General features: G+C 44.2%; 1 protein-coding gene across 7 annotated transcripts in view; it reads right to left on the reverse strand.

Annotated features, from left to right (window-relative positions):
* Window positions 1–14906, reverse strand: part of LOC109422319 (glycine receptor subunit alpha-4) — a 155968-nt gene that overhangs the window by 2286 nt on the left and 138776 nt on the right. For 6 of the 7 annotated variants that reach the window (XM_062860264.1, XM_062860263.1, XM_062860258.1 and 3 more), the window contains 3 exons: window positions 14769–14846; window positions 460–756; window positions 69–298 (listed from right to left, as the gene is read on the reverse strand). In XM_062860264.1, the coding sequence (XP_062716248.1) occupies window positions 69–298; window positions 460–756; window positions 14769–14846 (605 nt within the window). The remainder of the gene's footprint in view (window positions 1–68; window positions 299–459; window positions 757–14768; window positions 14847–14906) is intronic. The other variant, XM_029852274.2, reaches the window with a different exon arrangement.

Genomic DNA, 14906 nt, shown 5'->3' on the forward strand with positions numbered 1-14906 from the left:
TTACAGTGGGCAGCCGCAAGGAAAAAATTCCCTCGTGAACTTTTTCGTTGTGGGTCACGCATACGTACCTTCACATACGCCACCGGAGGAATATCCGCTCGCATTCCGGTGAACATCGTCACCAGGGTAAGCATGCACGTTACCAGGAGTGTCACCCGTCCTGGGATGGCGTCCAGACCTAGCCAAAAGCTGAACCACGATAGCATCACCACCAGCGTCGATGGCGCGAAGGTTTGTATCAGATGATGACCTATCTGGCGCTCGAACCGGAAGTACACGGCCAGTCGGGAGAAGTTTCCTGGAAAGTAAAATCGATTGAACTGCTGTTTTGAACAAGTTGAATACACGCGAAGATTTGAACGTTCGTTGTACTCCTTGAAACTGAGGAAAGTGATGAATGTTGTAATTTTGTAGGATAAAGGAGAGAAGAGTGCCGCAAAAATAATCCAATATACAAACCGTATTTCTCCGGCATATAGCCATCAGTCTCCTCCAGCTGCAGCGGTTGCCCTAGGTTGTACTGCAGCAGTTTGAGCTCCGGGTTGATCGTGACCCCGTTGTCGGCCCACTTGAGGCGAATTTTCTGATTGTGATAGGAGAAGCTCTCGATGTAGATGGGACAGATCTGGATATCCATCGGATACAGCTGGAACTCCATCTGGCAGGCAATAATGGCGTGCATCATGCAGGCGTACCGTACGGTTGAGTTTTTGTACAGTGTCACCGAGGAGAATTTGTGCGTGAGGGTTGCGATTTCTGGAAGTAGAACAAGTAACAAGATCTTTAGGATGACTCTGACGGTTCCAGAATGACACTCGAAATACGTATTGTGCTGCTACATTTGCTAAACAGAGAATGCATATTAGATGTCTACATAGCACTTCGGCATGATCCAATAGATGACAATGTCAAATGAAATGTCGATGAACATATATCTCAACTACTGATCCAAGTTCCAGTTTAACTTTTGCCTCACAAAAAATTCAATGTTACCTTTTTATGCAAGGGTAATCTTATGATAGATTCTGTAGTCATAAATAATTTAGTATTGAAATCCAACAACCTATTGCTCATTCATCTAACGTGCATGACTTTCAAGCAGTTATACTATGAAAAAGGAATCAGCCATCTATCAGATAAGTAGAATATTGGTACACACCTTTGATTTCGGAGTAGCATTGCTAGATACGGTAACACATCGGTTGATGGACAAGCAAATAGGCTGTTGGAATTTCTAATTTGCCAGAACTTAAGGGCAATCACATTCATCATTATTTTTGAAACATGTTAAATAATCAAAAGTACGGCTTTCAATGTAAGAGAGAACTCAGAAGTTCAAAGTTGGTTCATTTCTGGTTTTGTTCAACTCGATTCTCAAAAAAGTTACACCACTGAGAAACAGACGTAACACTTAAAATAAAATTCATTAAAAACATCGTCACAAAAACGCAATCGCCCAATGCTAAACGTACTGTGTTTGGCCGGGCCGCCACTAGATGGCGGTAGTGAGCAAACGTCAAACAGAAGCAAAAACGATACCAGCGCCGCGATTGGTAGATCGACCTACTACTGAATATTTGAATCAGCCGTTAAAAAGGTGATCGATGGGAAGCAATGAGAGTGTGACGTCTGTTTCTCTGTGGTTACATATATATTTTTTTCTTTTAAACTTAGAAATACAATACAATTTTGCCTTCCCTTTAAACGACCCTCATATAGAGCAGAGTTCAATTTTAGCAACTTGGCACTATAATATTAAATTTTATACTTGCCGTTTTAGTGTCACTACGGCCTACTTTTCCTCACTATAAAAAGAGTTGCATTATGATTCGGGTTTTTGTTCAAATCGTCATTTCTTTTTGGTTCAACTTCAATTCTTTCTTTGATAGTTGAATGGTGAGACACAGAAATGGTTATGAAATGTTCATAAATTAAGTTCTCGACTAAGTTAAGTTAGGAAATGGTATATAAAATCCATACTAAATCAAAGTACGTTATATAAAGTGTGAAAGAGGATGGAAGTGAGATAAAAATGATTGATTCGCAAATTGTACCCTAATAACTGTAAGTGTTACAACCACAAACATACCATTTCCCCAAAATCCATAAGTTTAAGGAATGTTACATATTTTAATTTAAATGGCTTTTTCATCTAAAAGTTATCCCTTTGCTTTGCACCAAAACACTAAATCTCGAATGTAATAGTACATTTGGAGAAATGACATTCATACTTACTTACCGGTCAGGCTAAGGCCGGGGTGGCCTCTGCTGTACATAGTAGCCGCCTCCATTCCACTCGGTCCATGGCTGTTTGTCTCCAGTTCCGCACTCTGCGTAGGGTCCGCAGATCGTCCTCCACTTGGTCGACCCACCTAGCTCGCTGCGCTCCACGTCTTCTTGTTCCGGTCGGATGACTCTCGAGAACCATTTTAGTCGGGTTGCTATCCGACATCCTGATGACGTGACCCGCCCACCGTAGCCTCCCGATTTTCGCGGTATGGACGATGGTTGGTTCTCTTAGCAGCTGATGCAGCTCGTGGTTCATTCGCCTTCTCCAAGTCCCGTCTTCCATCTGCACTCCGCCGTAGATGGTACGCAACACCTTCCGTTCGAAAACTCCAAGGGCGCGTTGGTCCTCTGCACGTAGGGTCCATGTTTCGTGCCCATAGAGGACGACCGGTCTAATCAGCGTTTTGTAGATGGTTAACTTCGTGTTACGGCGAACTTTGTTCGATCGTAGAGTTCTGCGGAGTCCAAAGTAGGCACGATTTCCTGCCACAATGCGCCTCTGAATTTCTCTGCTGGTGTCGTTGTCGTCGGTCACCAGTGAGCCCAAGTACACGAATTCTTCAACCGCCTCGATTTCATCACCGTCGATATGAATTCGGGGTGGCGGGTGCGGTGATTCCTCCCTGGAGCCCTTTGCCATCATGTACTTTGTCTTCGACACATTAATGACTAATCCGATTCGCCTGGCTTCACTCTTTAGTCGGATGTACGTTTCCGCCATCGTCTCAAATTTACGAGCAATAATATCAATATCATCGGCGAAACCAAGCAGCTGAACGGACTTCGTGAAAATCGTCCCACTCGTGTTTATCCCCGCTCTTCTTATTACACCTTCCAAAGCAATGTTGAACAGCAAGCACGAAAGACCATCACCTTGCCGTAACCCTCTGCGAGATTCGAAGGGACTCGAGAGTGCCCCTGATACTCGAACTACGCACATCACTCGATCCATCGTCGCCTTGATCAACCGTATCAGTTTATCCGGGAATCCGTATTCGTGCATAATCTGCCATAGCTGTTCTCGATCGATTGTATCATACGCCGATTTGAAATCGATGAACAAGTGATGTGTGGGCACGTTGTATTCGCGGCATTTCTGCAACACCTGGCGGATGGCGAACATCTGGTCCGTTGTAGCGCGTTCACCCATAAATCCAGCCTGATATTGCCCCACGAACTCTCTTGCAATCGGTGATAGACGGCGGCATAAAATTTGAGAGAGTATCTTGTAGGCAGCGCTCAGTAGTGTGATCGCGCGGTAGTTCCCGCAATCCAACTTGTCGCCCTTTTTGTAGATGGGACACACGATACCTTCCATCCATTCCTCCGGTAATACTTCCTCCTCCCAAATCTTGGTAATGACCCAGTGTAGTGCTCTCACCAGTGCTTCTCCACCGTATTTTAGAAGCTCGCTTGGTAGTTGATCTGCTCCAGTGGCCTTGTTGTTTTTCAACCGGCCAACCTCCTCCTCAATCTCTTGAAGGTCAGGGGCCGGAAGTCTTTCGTCCTGTGCACATACTCCTAGATCTGTTACCACGCCACCTTCGGTACTTGCAACGTCGCCATTGAGGTGCTCATCGTAATGCTGCCGCCACCTCTCGACCACCTCACGCTCGCTCGTGAGAATATTCCCGTGATTATCTCGGCACATGTCGGCTTGTGGCACAAAGCCTCTGCGCGAGCGGTTCAGCTTCTCGTAGAACTTTCGTGTGTCCTTAGCGCGGTACAGCTCTTCCATCGCTTCGCGATCTCGTTCTTCCTGCTGGCGCTTCTTCATCCGGAAGACTGAGTTCTGCCTGTTCCGCGCCTGTTTGTAACGTGCCTCATTCGCTCTCGTACGGTGTTGCAGCATTCTCGCCCATGCTGCATTCTTCTCGTTTTTCAACTGTTCACATTCGCCGTCGTACCAGTCGTTTCTGTGATTCGGAGTCGCGAAGCCTAGTGCTGTAGCCGAGGTACTACTACCTATGGCGGATCGGATATCCCTCCAGCCATCTTCAAGTGTAGCTGCGCCAAGCTGCTCTTCCGTTGGTAGGGCCACTGCTAACTGCTGCGCGTAGTCTTGAGCCACTTCTACGTTACGAAGTTGCTCGATGTTGAGCCGCGGCGTTCGACTTCGACGGGTGGTGATAACTGTCGAAAGTTTTGAGCGCATGCATACAGCGACTAAGTAGTGATCCGAATCTATATTCGCACTGCGGTATGTGCGGACGTTGGTTATATCCGAGAAGAATTTACCGTCGATTAGAACGTGGTCGATTTGGTTTTCTGTTTGGTGGTCGGGTGATCTCCAGGTGGCTTTGTGGATATCTTTACGGGGAAAGAAGGTGCTTCGGACTACCATACCACGGGAGGCTGCAAAGTTTACGCATCGCTGGCCGTTATCATTCGATACGGCGTGCAGGCTGTTTCGCCCGATTACCGGTCTGTACATTTCCTCCCTTCCTACCTGCGCGTTCATGTCGCCGACAACGATTTTCACGTCACGCGGCGAGCAACCATCGTATGTTTGCTCTAACTGCGCGTAGAACGCTTCTTTCTCGTCATCGGGTCTCCCTTCGTGTGGGCAGTGGACGTTGATGATGCTGTAGTTGAAGAAACGGCCCTTAACTCTCAACATGCACATCCTTGCGTTGATCGGCTGCCACCCGATCACACGTTGTCGCATCTTGCCCAACACTATAAATCCTGTTCCCAGTTCATTGGTGGTGCCACAGCTTTGGTAGAAGGTAGCCGCTCGATGCCCGCTTTTCCACACTTTCTGTCCAGTCCAACAAAGTTCCTGCAACGCCACGATGTCGAAGTTGCGGGGATGTAGTTCGTCGTAGATTATCCTGTCACATCCTGCGAAACCTAGTGACTTGCAATTCCATGTTCCAAGTTTCCAATCGTAGTCCTTATTTCGTCGCGTGGGTCTTTGCCGATTGTATCGAGTCGTATTTTCTCCTATGTTATTCGCAATGGGGTTTTTTACGGGTGGCTTATTGGGCCTACGCCAACACTCCTGTCTCGCCGGAGGGCCATCGTGCCAGTTCTGTTTAACGTCCCAACCAACACTGGGACGACCACGCTGAAGGGGCTACCACCTTGGATCTAGCTGGGCGTGGTGCAGCGTTTCTTACTCAGCCGCTGGATGCCAGAACAGACGCTGTTTGAGCCGCACCTCCTTGGTGAACAGACACTCGGATCGTACCTCCTCAATCTAGCTGAAGTCAGAAGGACAACAGTGCCCAGGCTGCGCTACCAGCTAAGCACACAACTCTTAGCTGGCGGTCTTTGTCATCGTTTGACCCGTGGAAGCATGAGGTAGGAACTTGTGAGGACCAGAGCTATATTGGACGCTCTCTTTATCGACTCACCGTTTTGCAGCCCAAATGACATTCATTGTAATGGTTTTTGGGAAAATTGTGTATTTGTAGTTTTAACACTTACAGTTATATAGGGTAGAATTCACGAATTTGTCATTTTTATCTCACTTCTATCCTCTTTCACACTTTATATAACGAACTTAGCTGATTTAGTATGGATTTTATATACTACTAGCTGGCCCGGCAAACTTTGTCTTGCCTGGTTGTGGTGGTTTGACAACTGTTGAGGTCATTGCAGCACCGCACTCTAGATTGGTTTTATTTCGACCGTGTTAAGGCTTTTTACGCCATCATCAACATCGGCAGCCATGTTGGATATGCGGCTCGAAATTTCAAAGTGATGATTCTCTGCAACCAAAGCGAATATTCGTATGAAAAAGTATCACTCTATTTGCTCACTCGCAGTGATTATGATGATACTTTTTCTGCTTCGTTGCTGCATAATTGACAATATTTTATCACTTCAAAAACGCGAGGCAAACAATCATTGAAAAGCAAAAAGTCAATGATTCGTTTGAAAGCTTCATGATGCATTATGACACCTTAAACTTCTTTCCAACTAATAAAAACCAGTAATTTCACAATTTTCCTACTTTTTCAGTAGATTTTCGTAACTTTTTGTACATATAAACACAGCCACCATGAATACGAACCGAACCGTGCAAGAATCATGCTGATCGGTTCATCCGTTCGTGAGTTTTGTTGCCTCAAAGGGACTTCAAACTCATTTTTATATATATATAGATAGATAGATTTTCTACCTTAACTTAGTCTAGAGCTTAGTTTATGAACATTTCATAACCATTTCTGTGTATTGCCATTCATCTATTATAGAAGGAATTGGAGTTGCACCAAAAAAAATGACGATTTGAATAAAAATCCGACTCAGACTTCATTTGAAAGGTGACCCCAAACTTTTGCACGATGCAGCATACTAAGGGGTGACCCCAAACTTTTGCACGGTGACTTGTAAACCTAACTCGATAATTTAAATTATGTTATGAATTTTTTTGCTAAAATCTAATGAATGGCTCTCAAAGAGGATAGAAACAGGGTTCTAATGCAACTTTAATTTCAAAATTTGGACGACCCAATTTTGAATTACACGGAAAACAATTTTTCATACAGATTTAGGAAAAACATGTAAGTTTAGGTAAACTTTTTGTACTAAAAATTTCATATGAAATTTGTGAAAAGTACCTACGAATCAAATCCAACTCTTTATCTTTCGATAGAGTCTAAGAACGAGTGGATTAAATGAAAGATGACTGAGATATGACCGAAAAACATTTCCATGTTTTTGAGGGGGTGACCCCAAACTTTTGCACGGGAGTGTACTTACCTCTAATTAAAGCAAGGAACCCGTATTGCAGTTGGACTCTAAGGCTGCCCCGCAGCGAGAAACTGTCCCGCAGGATTTTTTTTTCGCTGCGGATAAATCGCATCCAGCTTTGCTGGTTGTTTTTAAGCTCCCTGTCTCACTTGTCGCGTCAGCGCGATGGTAATCGATGCGGTCCTAGTCACTGAAAACTCTTAAATTTGTGTCAACGATCGACACTGGCATTAATTTACTGCTTTCCATTTCACAATTACGAATCAGAATAAATTGAAAATGTCGTGCAAGTTTACAAGAAAACCCACGTAAACTTCTTTGGATCTTTTTTTATCTTTTTTATCAGCGGACCTGTTTTAGGTATAATAAATAAAATCAGCACTTTGAATAAAATCCCTTAGGGGCGGTTTCTTCACCCTGGCTTAAGCGTTAAACCAGGTTTAACTATATGGGTAAGCCTGGCTTACCAGTTAAGCCGAGGTGAAGAAATCGGCCCTTAGTGCTTAACAACGCTTACATGGAACGATGGTTAGGCGCCAGCTTTTAGCGAAGAGAACCAGAGTTCTAGTTCCAGTAAATAAAAAATATCACAATTTCCAGAATATCTCCTAATAATAAATTACTTGCAAATTTTAATTATTAGCTATAGTAAATTTTCAACATGTACTTTTTATAAAATGCAAAACTTTTTATAAAACTCAGCAAATATTCGTTTTAACTGTTAGTTTATTTACTAGTTAGCAGTAATTGGTACAATTTTTAGCTTGATCAGTTAACTCAACTCGAAGTTAGAGCACTGCTAGTTTTTTTTTCTTATTTGACTTCGTTATTTAACCCGCGTTGTCTCAGGATAAAGTGAACCGAATTAAATGAAATTTTGTACATTTGGTCGATGTAAAACACTTGACTCAACTAACATATGTTTGAAGTGAGAAAAGGTACCGCATTTTGAATACTTTTCGAGATATTTCAGTCAAAAACAACACACCTAGAAAAAATCATGTAATTTTAGGTGTCCTGTACCTGACATATGTTATACGAGCGTCTTCAAAGACACAATTTTAGAGGTCAAAACATGTAAACTTACGTCTTCCAGGACTTATATTTTCTTAGCGTCTAGCAATCGCTAGAACCGATCTGGTAGATAAAACACATAAAAGTAAAAAATTGACATGCCTGGATTCGAACTCAGGATCTACTGGTTGTGAGCCACATCACTTACCTCACGACTATTTCACCGAGTTAGAAGGTGGCAGATGAATATGATACTGATTCTACGTTTCTGGTGAAGTGGATTTGTTGACATCTCACGCAACCAAACAGGACTTACATGATGCGCGTAAAATTGAGTCCAATTCGTGATTTAGTCTTGGAAATGTTTACGTTCTTTGATGTTTTTGTCTCGTGCAAATTTCAGAATTTTTAAGTGTGCACTTTTCAGAAAACTGTAACCCTCCAAAATGCATATCCAGAGCTCTAGAGTAAGCTAAAACTGATCTAGGTCACTTAAAACAGATCAAGATCAGAACCGAAGACCTACGAATGTAGTACCAACTAAATCAAACACTTTAGCAATAACTGCCTTCCAATAAGATGCATATCTAGAGCTCTGGAGAGGTACAGGGGATGGCCAAAATGTGTGGGATACGCAACTTTTTTTCTCTCACAGAAAAATTCAACATGCTGTAACTTTTCATAGAGTGCATCAAAAAATCTAAAATGTTGACTGTTTGTCAACCTATTATATGTGCGTCATTGGTACAAATTTGGGCTCGATTGATTAATTTTTCGCGAAGTTAGAACCGTTCGGGTAAAGCACTATTTTTTAGACAACTAATTTTTGAACTGTCATATCTCGGAAACCAGTGAACCGAATTGAATGATTTTTTAACGTTTATCAACAATATATTGATACTTAATACGACGTTATAAAATGTAATATTTTCTCACGACGAATTAAGTTATACCGGGTTGAAATTTTTACCCATATAGAGGAAAATAAGTCAAATTTACAATACCACACAGAAATTATTGAATGTGTTCTTCCTTCAATTTAAATAGGCTCTAATATATCTGATTAGAGAAAATTTGAGAACAGAAGTGGAATATCTTTGGATATCAACACTAAAATTTATTGGCATTGATGTAAAAAAAATACATTTTTTCGAGAAAAATCCAAAAAGTGTCAATCCATGATAACTTTTTCAACGTTTAAAAAGTGCCTATGTTTTAATAGTTTTTAACGCATTTGCATATTGTTAGTGTATGTTCAAAATTTCATTCAATTCGGATCACTGGTTTCCGAGATATGACAGCTCAAAAATGAGTTGTCTAAAAAATAGTGTTTTACCCGAACGGTTCTAACTTTGCGAAATATTAATCAATCGAGCCCAAATTTGTACCAATGATGCACATATAATAGGTTGACAAACAGTCAAAACTTGAGATTTTTTGATGCGCTCTATGAAAAGTTATAGCATGTTGAACCTTTTTGTGAGAGAAAAAAAAGTTGCCTATCCCAAACATTTTGGCCATCCCCTGTATATCGAGAGAAAAAACTGATCTAGATCAGTTACAGTAGATCTAACCAAAACTAAAGGTGTACAAAAAGAAAAAAAATGTCTAGAACAGTTACAGTCAATGTAAATCTTAATCGAAGGCTTGTAAATGTGGTACCAATAAATCCAAGACACTTCTCCAAAAACTTCTTTCAAGAGGCATATCTAGAACACTACATAATCATATCAGAAGATACAACTGATCGAGATCAGTTAAAGTATATCTAGAGCAAAACCGGAGATACCAATCCTCTAGGATGAATATTGAGAACACTAGAGCGTCCTATTGAAAGATAAAAAATATCTAGATCAGTTTCAGCTAGATCAAAACTGAAGACGTATGAATGTAGTATCAACAAATCCAAAGCACTTTGCCGAAGATTCCGACGCTCTATAATGCATATCGAGAACACCAAAGCATCGTATTGAAAGATAAAATTGATCTAGATCAGTTTCAGCAGATCCAGATCAAAGCCAAATACGTAAGAATGTAGTACCAGTAATACTGCAGACTCAAACCCTCTAGGATACATACCGAGAACACTAGAGCGTCGTATTTAAAGATAAAACTTATCTAGATAAGTTTCACCAGACCTAGATCAAAGCAAAAGACATAAAAGTGTAGCACCAATCATTCTAGATAACTTTGCTGAAGACCATAACCCTCTAGGATATTTTGCAAGAGCACTGGAGTCGAAAGTAGCAATTGATCGTATCTAGGGATGTGCAAGATAGTTGTGAAGATTTTTCTAATACCTCTGCACTATGCCTTATCAGCAGAAACCACGTTTTGCAGTCATTTCAAGTTATAACGACTTAAATTTGGCATGCACATAAAAAATATCATACATTACATACATTTATTTGTTCAACATCACATTTAAGACAAGACATAATCAACAATAGTATGCCACAATACTCGGTTTGTGGCTGCCGCTCTCCATCCTCGGTCGCGCCCAATGCTCGCCAGGTCTCGCTCCACCTGGTCCGCCCATCGTGCTCTCTGTGCTCCACGCCTTCTTGTGCCTACCGGATCAGTAGCAAACACCAGCTTTGCAGGGTTGTTGTCCGGCATTCTTGTAACATGTCCTGCCCACCGTATCCTTCCGGCTTTGGTCACCTTCTGGATGCTGGGTTCGCCGTAAAGTGCAGCGAGCTCGTGATTCATCCTTCTCCGCCACACGACGTTCTCCTGCACACCGCCGAAGATCGTCCTTAGCACGCGTCGCTCGAAAACTCCGAGTGCTTGCAGGTCCTCCTCGAGCATGGTCCATGTCTCGTGCCCGTAGAGGACCACCGGTCTTATAAGCGTTTTGTACATGGTGCATTTGGTGCGAGGGTGAATCTTTTTCGACCGCAGTTTCTTCTGGAGCCCGTAGTAGGCCCAACTTCCGCTGATGATGTGCCTCCGAATTTCACGGCTCACGCTGTTGTCAGCCATCAGTAAGGATCCGAGGTAGACGAATTCCTCAACCACCTCGAAAGTATCCCCGTCTATCGTAACATTACTACCCAGACGGATCCGGTCGTGTTCGGTTCCGCCTACCAGCAAGTACTTTGTTTTGAGGCATTCACCACCAGTCCGACCTTTGCTGCTTCGCGTTTCAGGTGGGTGTAAGGCTCTGCCACCGTTCCAAATGTTCTGGCAATAATGTCCATGTCGTCCGCAAAGCACACAAATTGTCCGGATTTTGTGAAAATCGTTCCCTGGCTGTTGAGCCCGACTCGTCGCATCACACCTTCCAGAGCGATGTTGAAGAGTAGACATGAGAGTCCATCATCTTGTCGCAGTCCCCTGCGAGATTCGAATGAACTGGAGAGTTCACCCGAAACCCTTACGCAGTTTTTAACACCGCCCATCGTTGCTTTAATCAGTCTAGTCAGCTTCCCAGGAAGGCCGTTTTCGTCCATGATTCTCCACTCCATAGCTCTGCGCGGTCGATACTGTCGTATGCCGCTTTGAAGTCGATGAACAGGTGATGCGTTGGGACCTGGTATTCACGGCATTTCTGGAGGATTTGCCATTCGGTAAAGATCTAGTCCGTTGTCGACCGGCCGTCGATGAAGCCGGCTTGATAACTTCACACGAACTCATTCGTTTTAGGTGACAGACGACGGAAGATGATCTGGGATAGCACTTTGTAGGCAGCATTCAAAATAGTGATCGCCCTGAAGTTCTCACATTCCAAATGGTCGCCTTTCTTGTGAATGGGGCAGATTATCCCTTCCTTTCACTCCTCCGGTAGCTATTCGGTTTCCAAGATCCTGACTATCAGCCGATGCAGACAGGTGGCCAACTTTTCTGGGCCCATCTTGATGAGTTCAGCTGCGATACCATCCTTACCAGCTGTTGCGTTGGTTTTGAGCTGGTGAATGGCATCCTTAACTTCCCTCAGCGTGGGAGTTGGTTCATTTCCGTCCTCCGCTGCACTGGCGTCGTCGTTTCCTCCGCTGCCGTGGATTCCCGTGTCTATGTTCTCCACGCCGTTCAAGTGCTGATCGAAGTGCTGCTTCCACCTTTCGATCACCTCACGTCCGTCCGTCAAGAGGCCTCCGTCTTTATCCCTGCATATTTTGGCTCGTGACACGAAGCCGTTGCGGGATGCGTTGAGCTTCTGATAGGACTTCCGTGTTTCTTGGGAACGGCACAGCTGATCCATTTCTTCACACTCCGCTTCTTCCAGGCGGCGCTTTTTCTCCCGAAAGAGGTGGGTCTGCTGTTTCCGCTTCTGTTTATAACGGTCCACGTTCTGTCGGGTCCCTTGCTGCAGCATTACCGCCCTCGCTGCGTTCTTCTCCTCCAAAACCGTTCTGCACTCTTCGTCGAACCATTCGTTCCGTCGATTCCGTTCCACGTACCCGATGGTGCTCTCGGCTGCGTCGTTGATGGCTGCTTTCACTGTACTCCAGCAGTCCTCTAGAGGGGCCTCATCGAGCTCGCCCTCGTCTGGTAACGCGGCCTCGAGATTCTGCGCATATGCTGAGGCGACATCCGGTTGTTTCAGTCACTCAAGGTTGTACCGTGGCGGTCGCCGGTACCGTACATTGTTGATGACGGAGAGTTTTGGGCGCAGTTTGACCATCACTAGATAGTGGTCGGAGTCGATGTTGGCGCCACATAGGTCCTGACGTCGGAGAAGTGCCGTCCGTCAATCAGAACGTGGTCGATTTGAGATTCCGTTTGCTGTGGTGATCTCCAGGTGTAACGATAAGGGAGGCTGTGTTGGAAAAAGGTGCTACGCATGGCCATATTTTTGGAGGCGGCGAAATCAATGAGTCGTAGGCCGTTTTCGTTCGTTTGCTGGTGTGCGCTGAACTTACCAATCGTCGGTCTGAATTCCGCCTCCTGGTCTACCTGAGCGTTTAAATCTCCTTTGATCTTGCCGTTGTGGCTTGGGCAGCAATCGTACTCGCGTTCGAGGTGCGCTTAAAATGCGTCCTTGTCATCAACAGTGCTTCCGGAGTGTGGGCTGTGCACGTTTATTATGCTGAAGTTGAAGAATCGGCCCTTTATCTTCAACCTGCACATTCTTTCGTCGATCAGCCACCAACCGATCACGCGCCTCTGCATAAATATCACCCATCACGATGAAAGCTGTTCCCAGCTCGCGTGTGTTGCCGCAGCTCTGGTACATGGTATGATTACCTCTAAACGTTCGCACCATGAACCCTGTCCTCCTGCAGCGCTACGATGCCGAACCCGCGGTCCTTCAGTAGATCGACGAGTATGCGGGTGCTCCCAATGAAGTTGAGAGATCGGCAGTTCCACTTACCGAGTTTCCAATCGCAAGTCCTTTTTGTTCGCTGGGGTCGTTGCCGTTGGTCTTGGTTCATATTATTCTGTTGCTGATTTTCCGTTACAATGGTTTTTTACGGCTGGCTCGTAGGGCCTGACACGAACCCCCTACTTTCCGGAGGATCATAGTGCACAGTTGAGCTTAGAGTCCTTCCCTGGCGCTCGGACGTAGATCAGCCGCCCCTAACATGGGGATCAGACGCTGTTGTGAGCCGCTCCTCTTGGAGAACAGACGCTCAGGTTTGCCTCCTTCCCTGTCAGCCTACGACCAAAGTTCCCACTGGGGTTGGTTACCCGATCTTCCCTAAGGTTGCTCATAGTTTCCGGCCGGTACCGCGAGGAGGTAGGGATAGGAGTTGCTGGGCAGAGGTTAGTGGATCGCAATGGGATCTGAATTGCGCAGCATACCCAGCCTTTACCGTGCCACTGCTAGGCTTATGAAGGCAAATAGAAAATAACGTTATTCTAATTCGCAATGTACACATCCCAAGTAAGTTTTTTTTGTCAAAAAGACTAGAAGATGCTCTTTAAACCTTTAATAAATCCAAATCAAAGCTCTAAGGTTTTTTGCCGGTTGTCAAAACCTCTACAAGACTAATTGGTCATCAAAATGTTAGTTGGGATGTGGCTTCCATTTTATCATCTTATGCAACATCTTATACATACGATTACTGGTTGTCTCGGCAGAAGCTCTCAATGGGGTTAAGAGGTCCACAGTTCCACGTACCGAGCTTTCAATTTAAAGTTCCTTTTCGTGACCATTGATATAGTTTCGCATTCTTCTCTTATTTACTTTTCCCTGCCTGTGGGTTTGCGGCTGGCTTACAGGGTCTGACACTAATCCACTAACCCAGGTAACTGGGCTTACCTTCCCGGAATCTACGGGTTCTGCACTAGCACTTCCTCCAAATACAGTGCTGAATAGCTAGGCTCAAGCACTGGTCTTCGCCAGACTGTATGGTCCTTTGAGCCAGATATCCCAACCACTAGACAATATGTATGTTCCTACATTTTAATAATGCGCCCACTTTTAGTTAGTGTGAGGTCGGATCATGTTTGTAAGATTTGGAAAAGAATAATATTTAATCTTTTGCGTTTAAGCAACCATACTCACTCAATCCGTTCAATTTCCAATCAAAACAAATAATCACACTTAATACAAATTAGTGGCTACGTGAACATGAGACAATTACCCATCAACACAACACCTTCAACCGTGCGAGAGCAAACACCTATCTGGGTGATACGGATACCGACAATGGGATCCATGTGAAGAAATGACGACATGGCAGCGTGACATCAATGGAATGTTATTGGGATTCTAAGTACAAAAAGTTGTGGTTCGCGACCAGGTGAGGGTGGGTGGTTTGTGCGGCCCAGAGCAAAAATAAGAAAAATCAATAGCTCAAATCAAAAGTACTCACCTTGCTGACGTATCGATGTCATACAACTGATTTTGCCGCACAAAACCCTATTTATACCTTCATTTATAAAAGATTGACCTGCAAGTATGGGGTTCGGATGGGTGGATTGGAAATTGGATCATTTTGAGCGTCGCGATT

This window comes from Aedes albopictus, chromosome 3 (assembly GCF_035046485.1).
Source record: "Aedes albopictus strain Foshan chromosome 3, AalbF5, whole genome shotgun sequence".
NCBI lineage: Eukaryota > Metazoa > Arthropoda > Insecta > Diptera > Culicidae > Aedes > Aedes albopictus.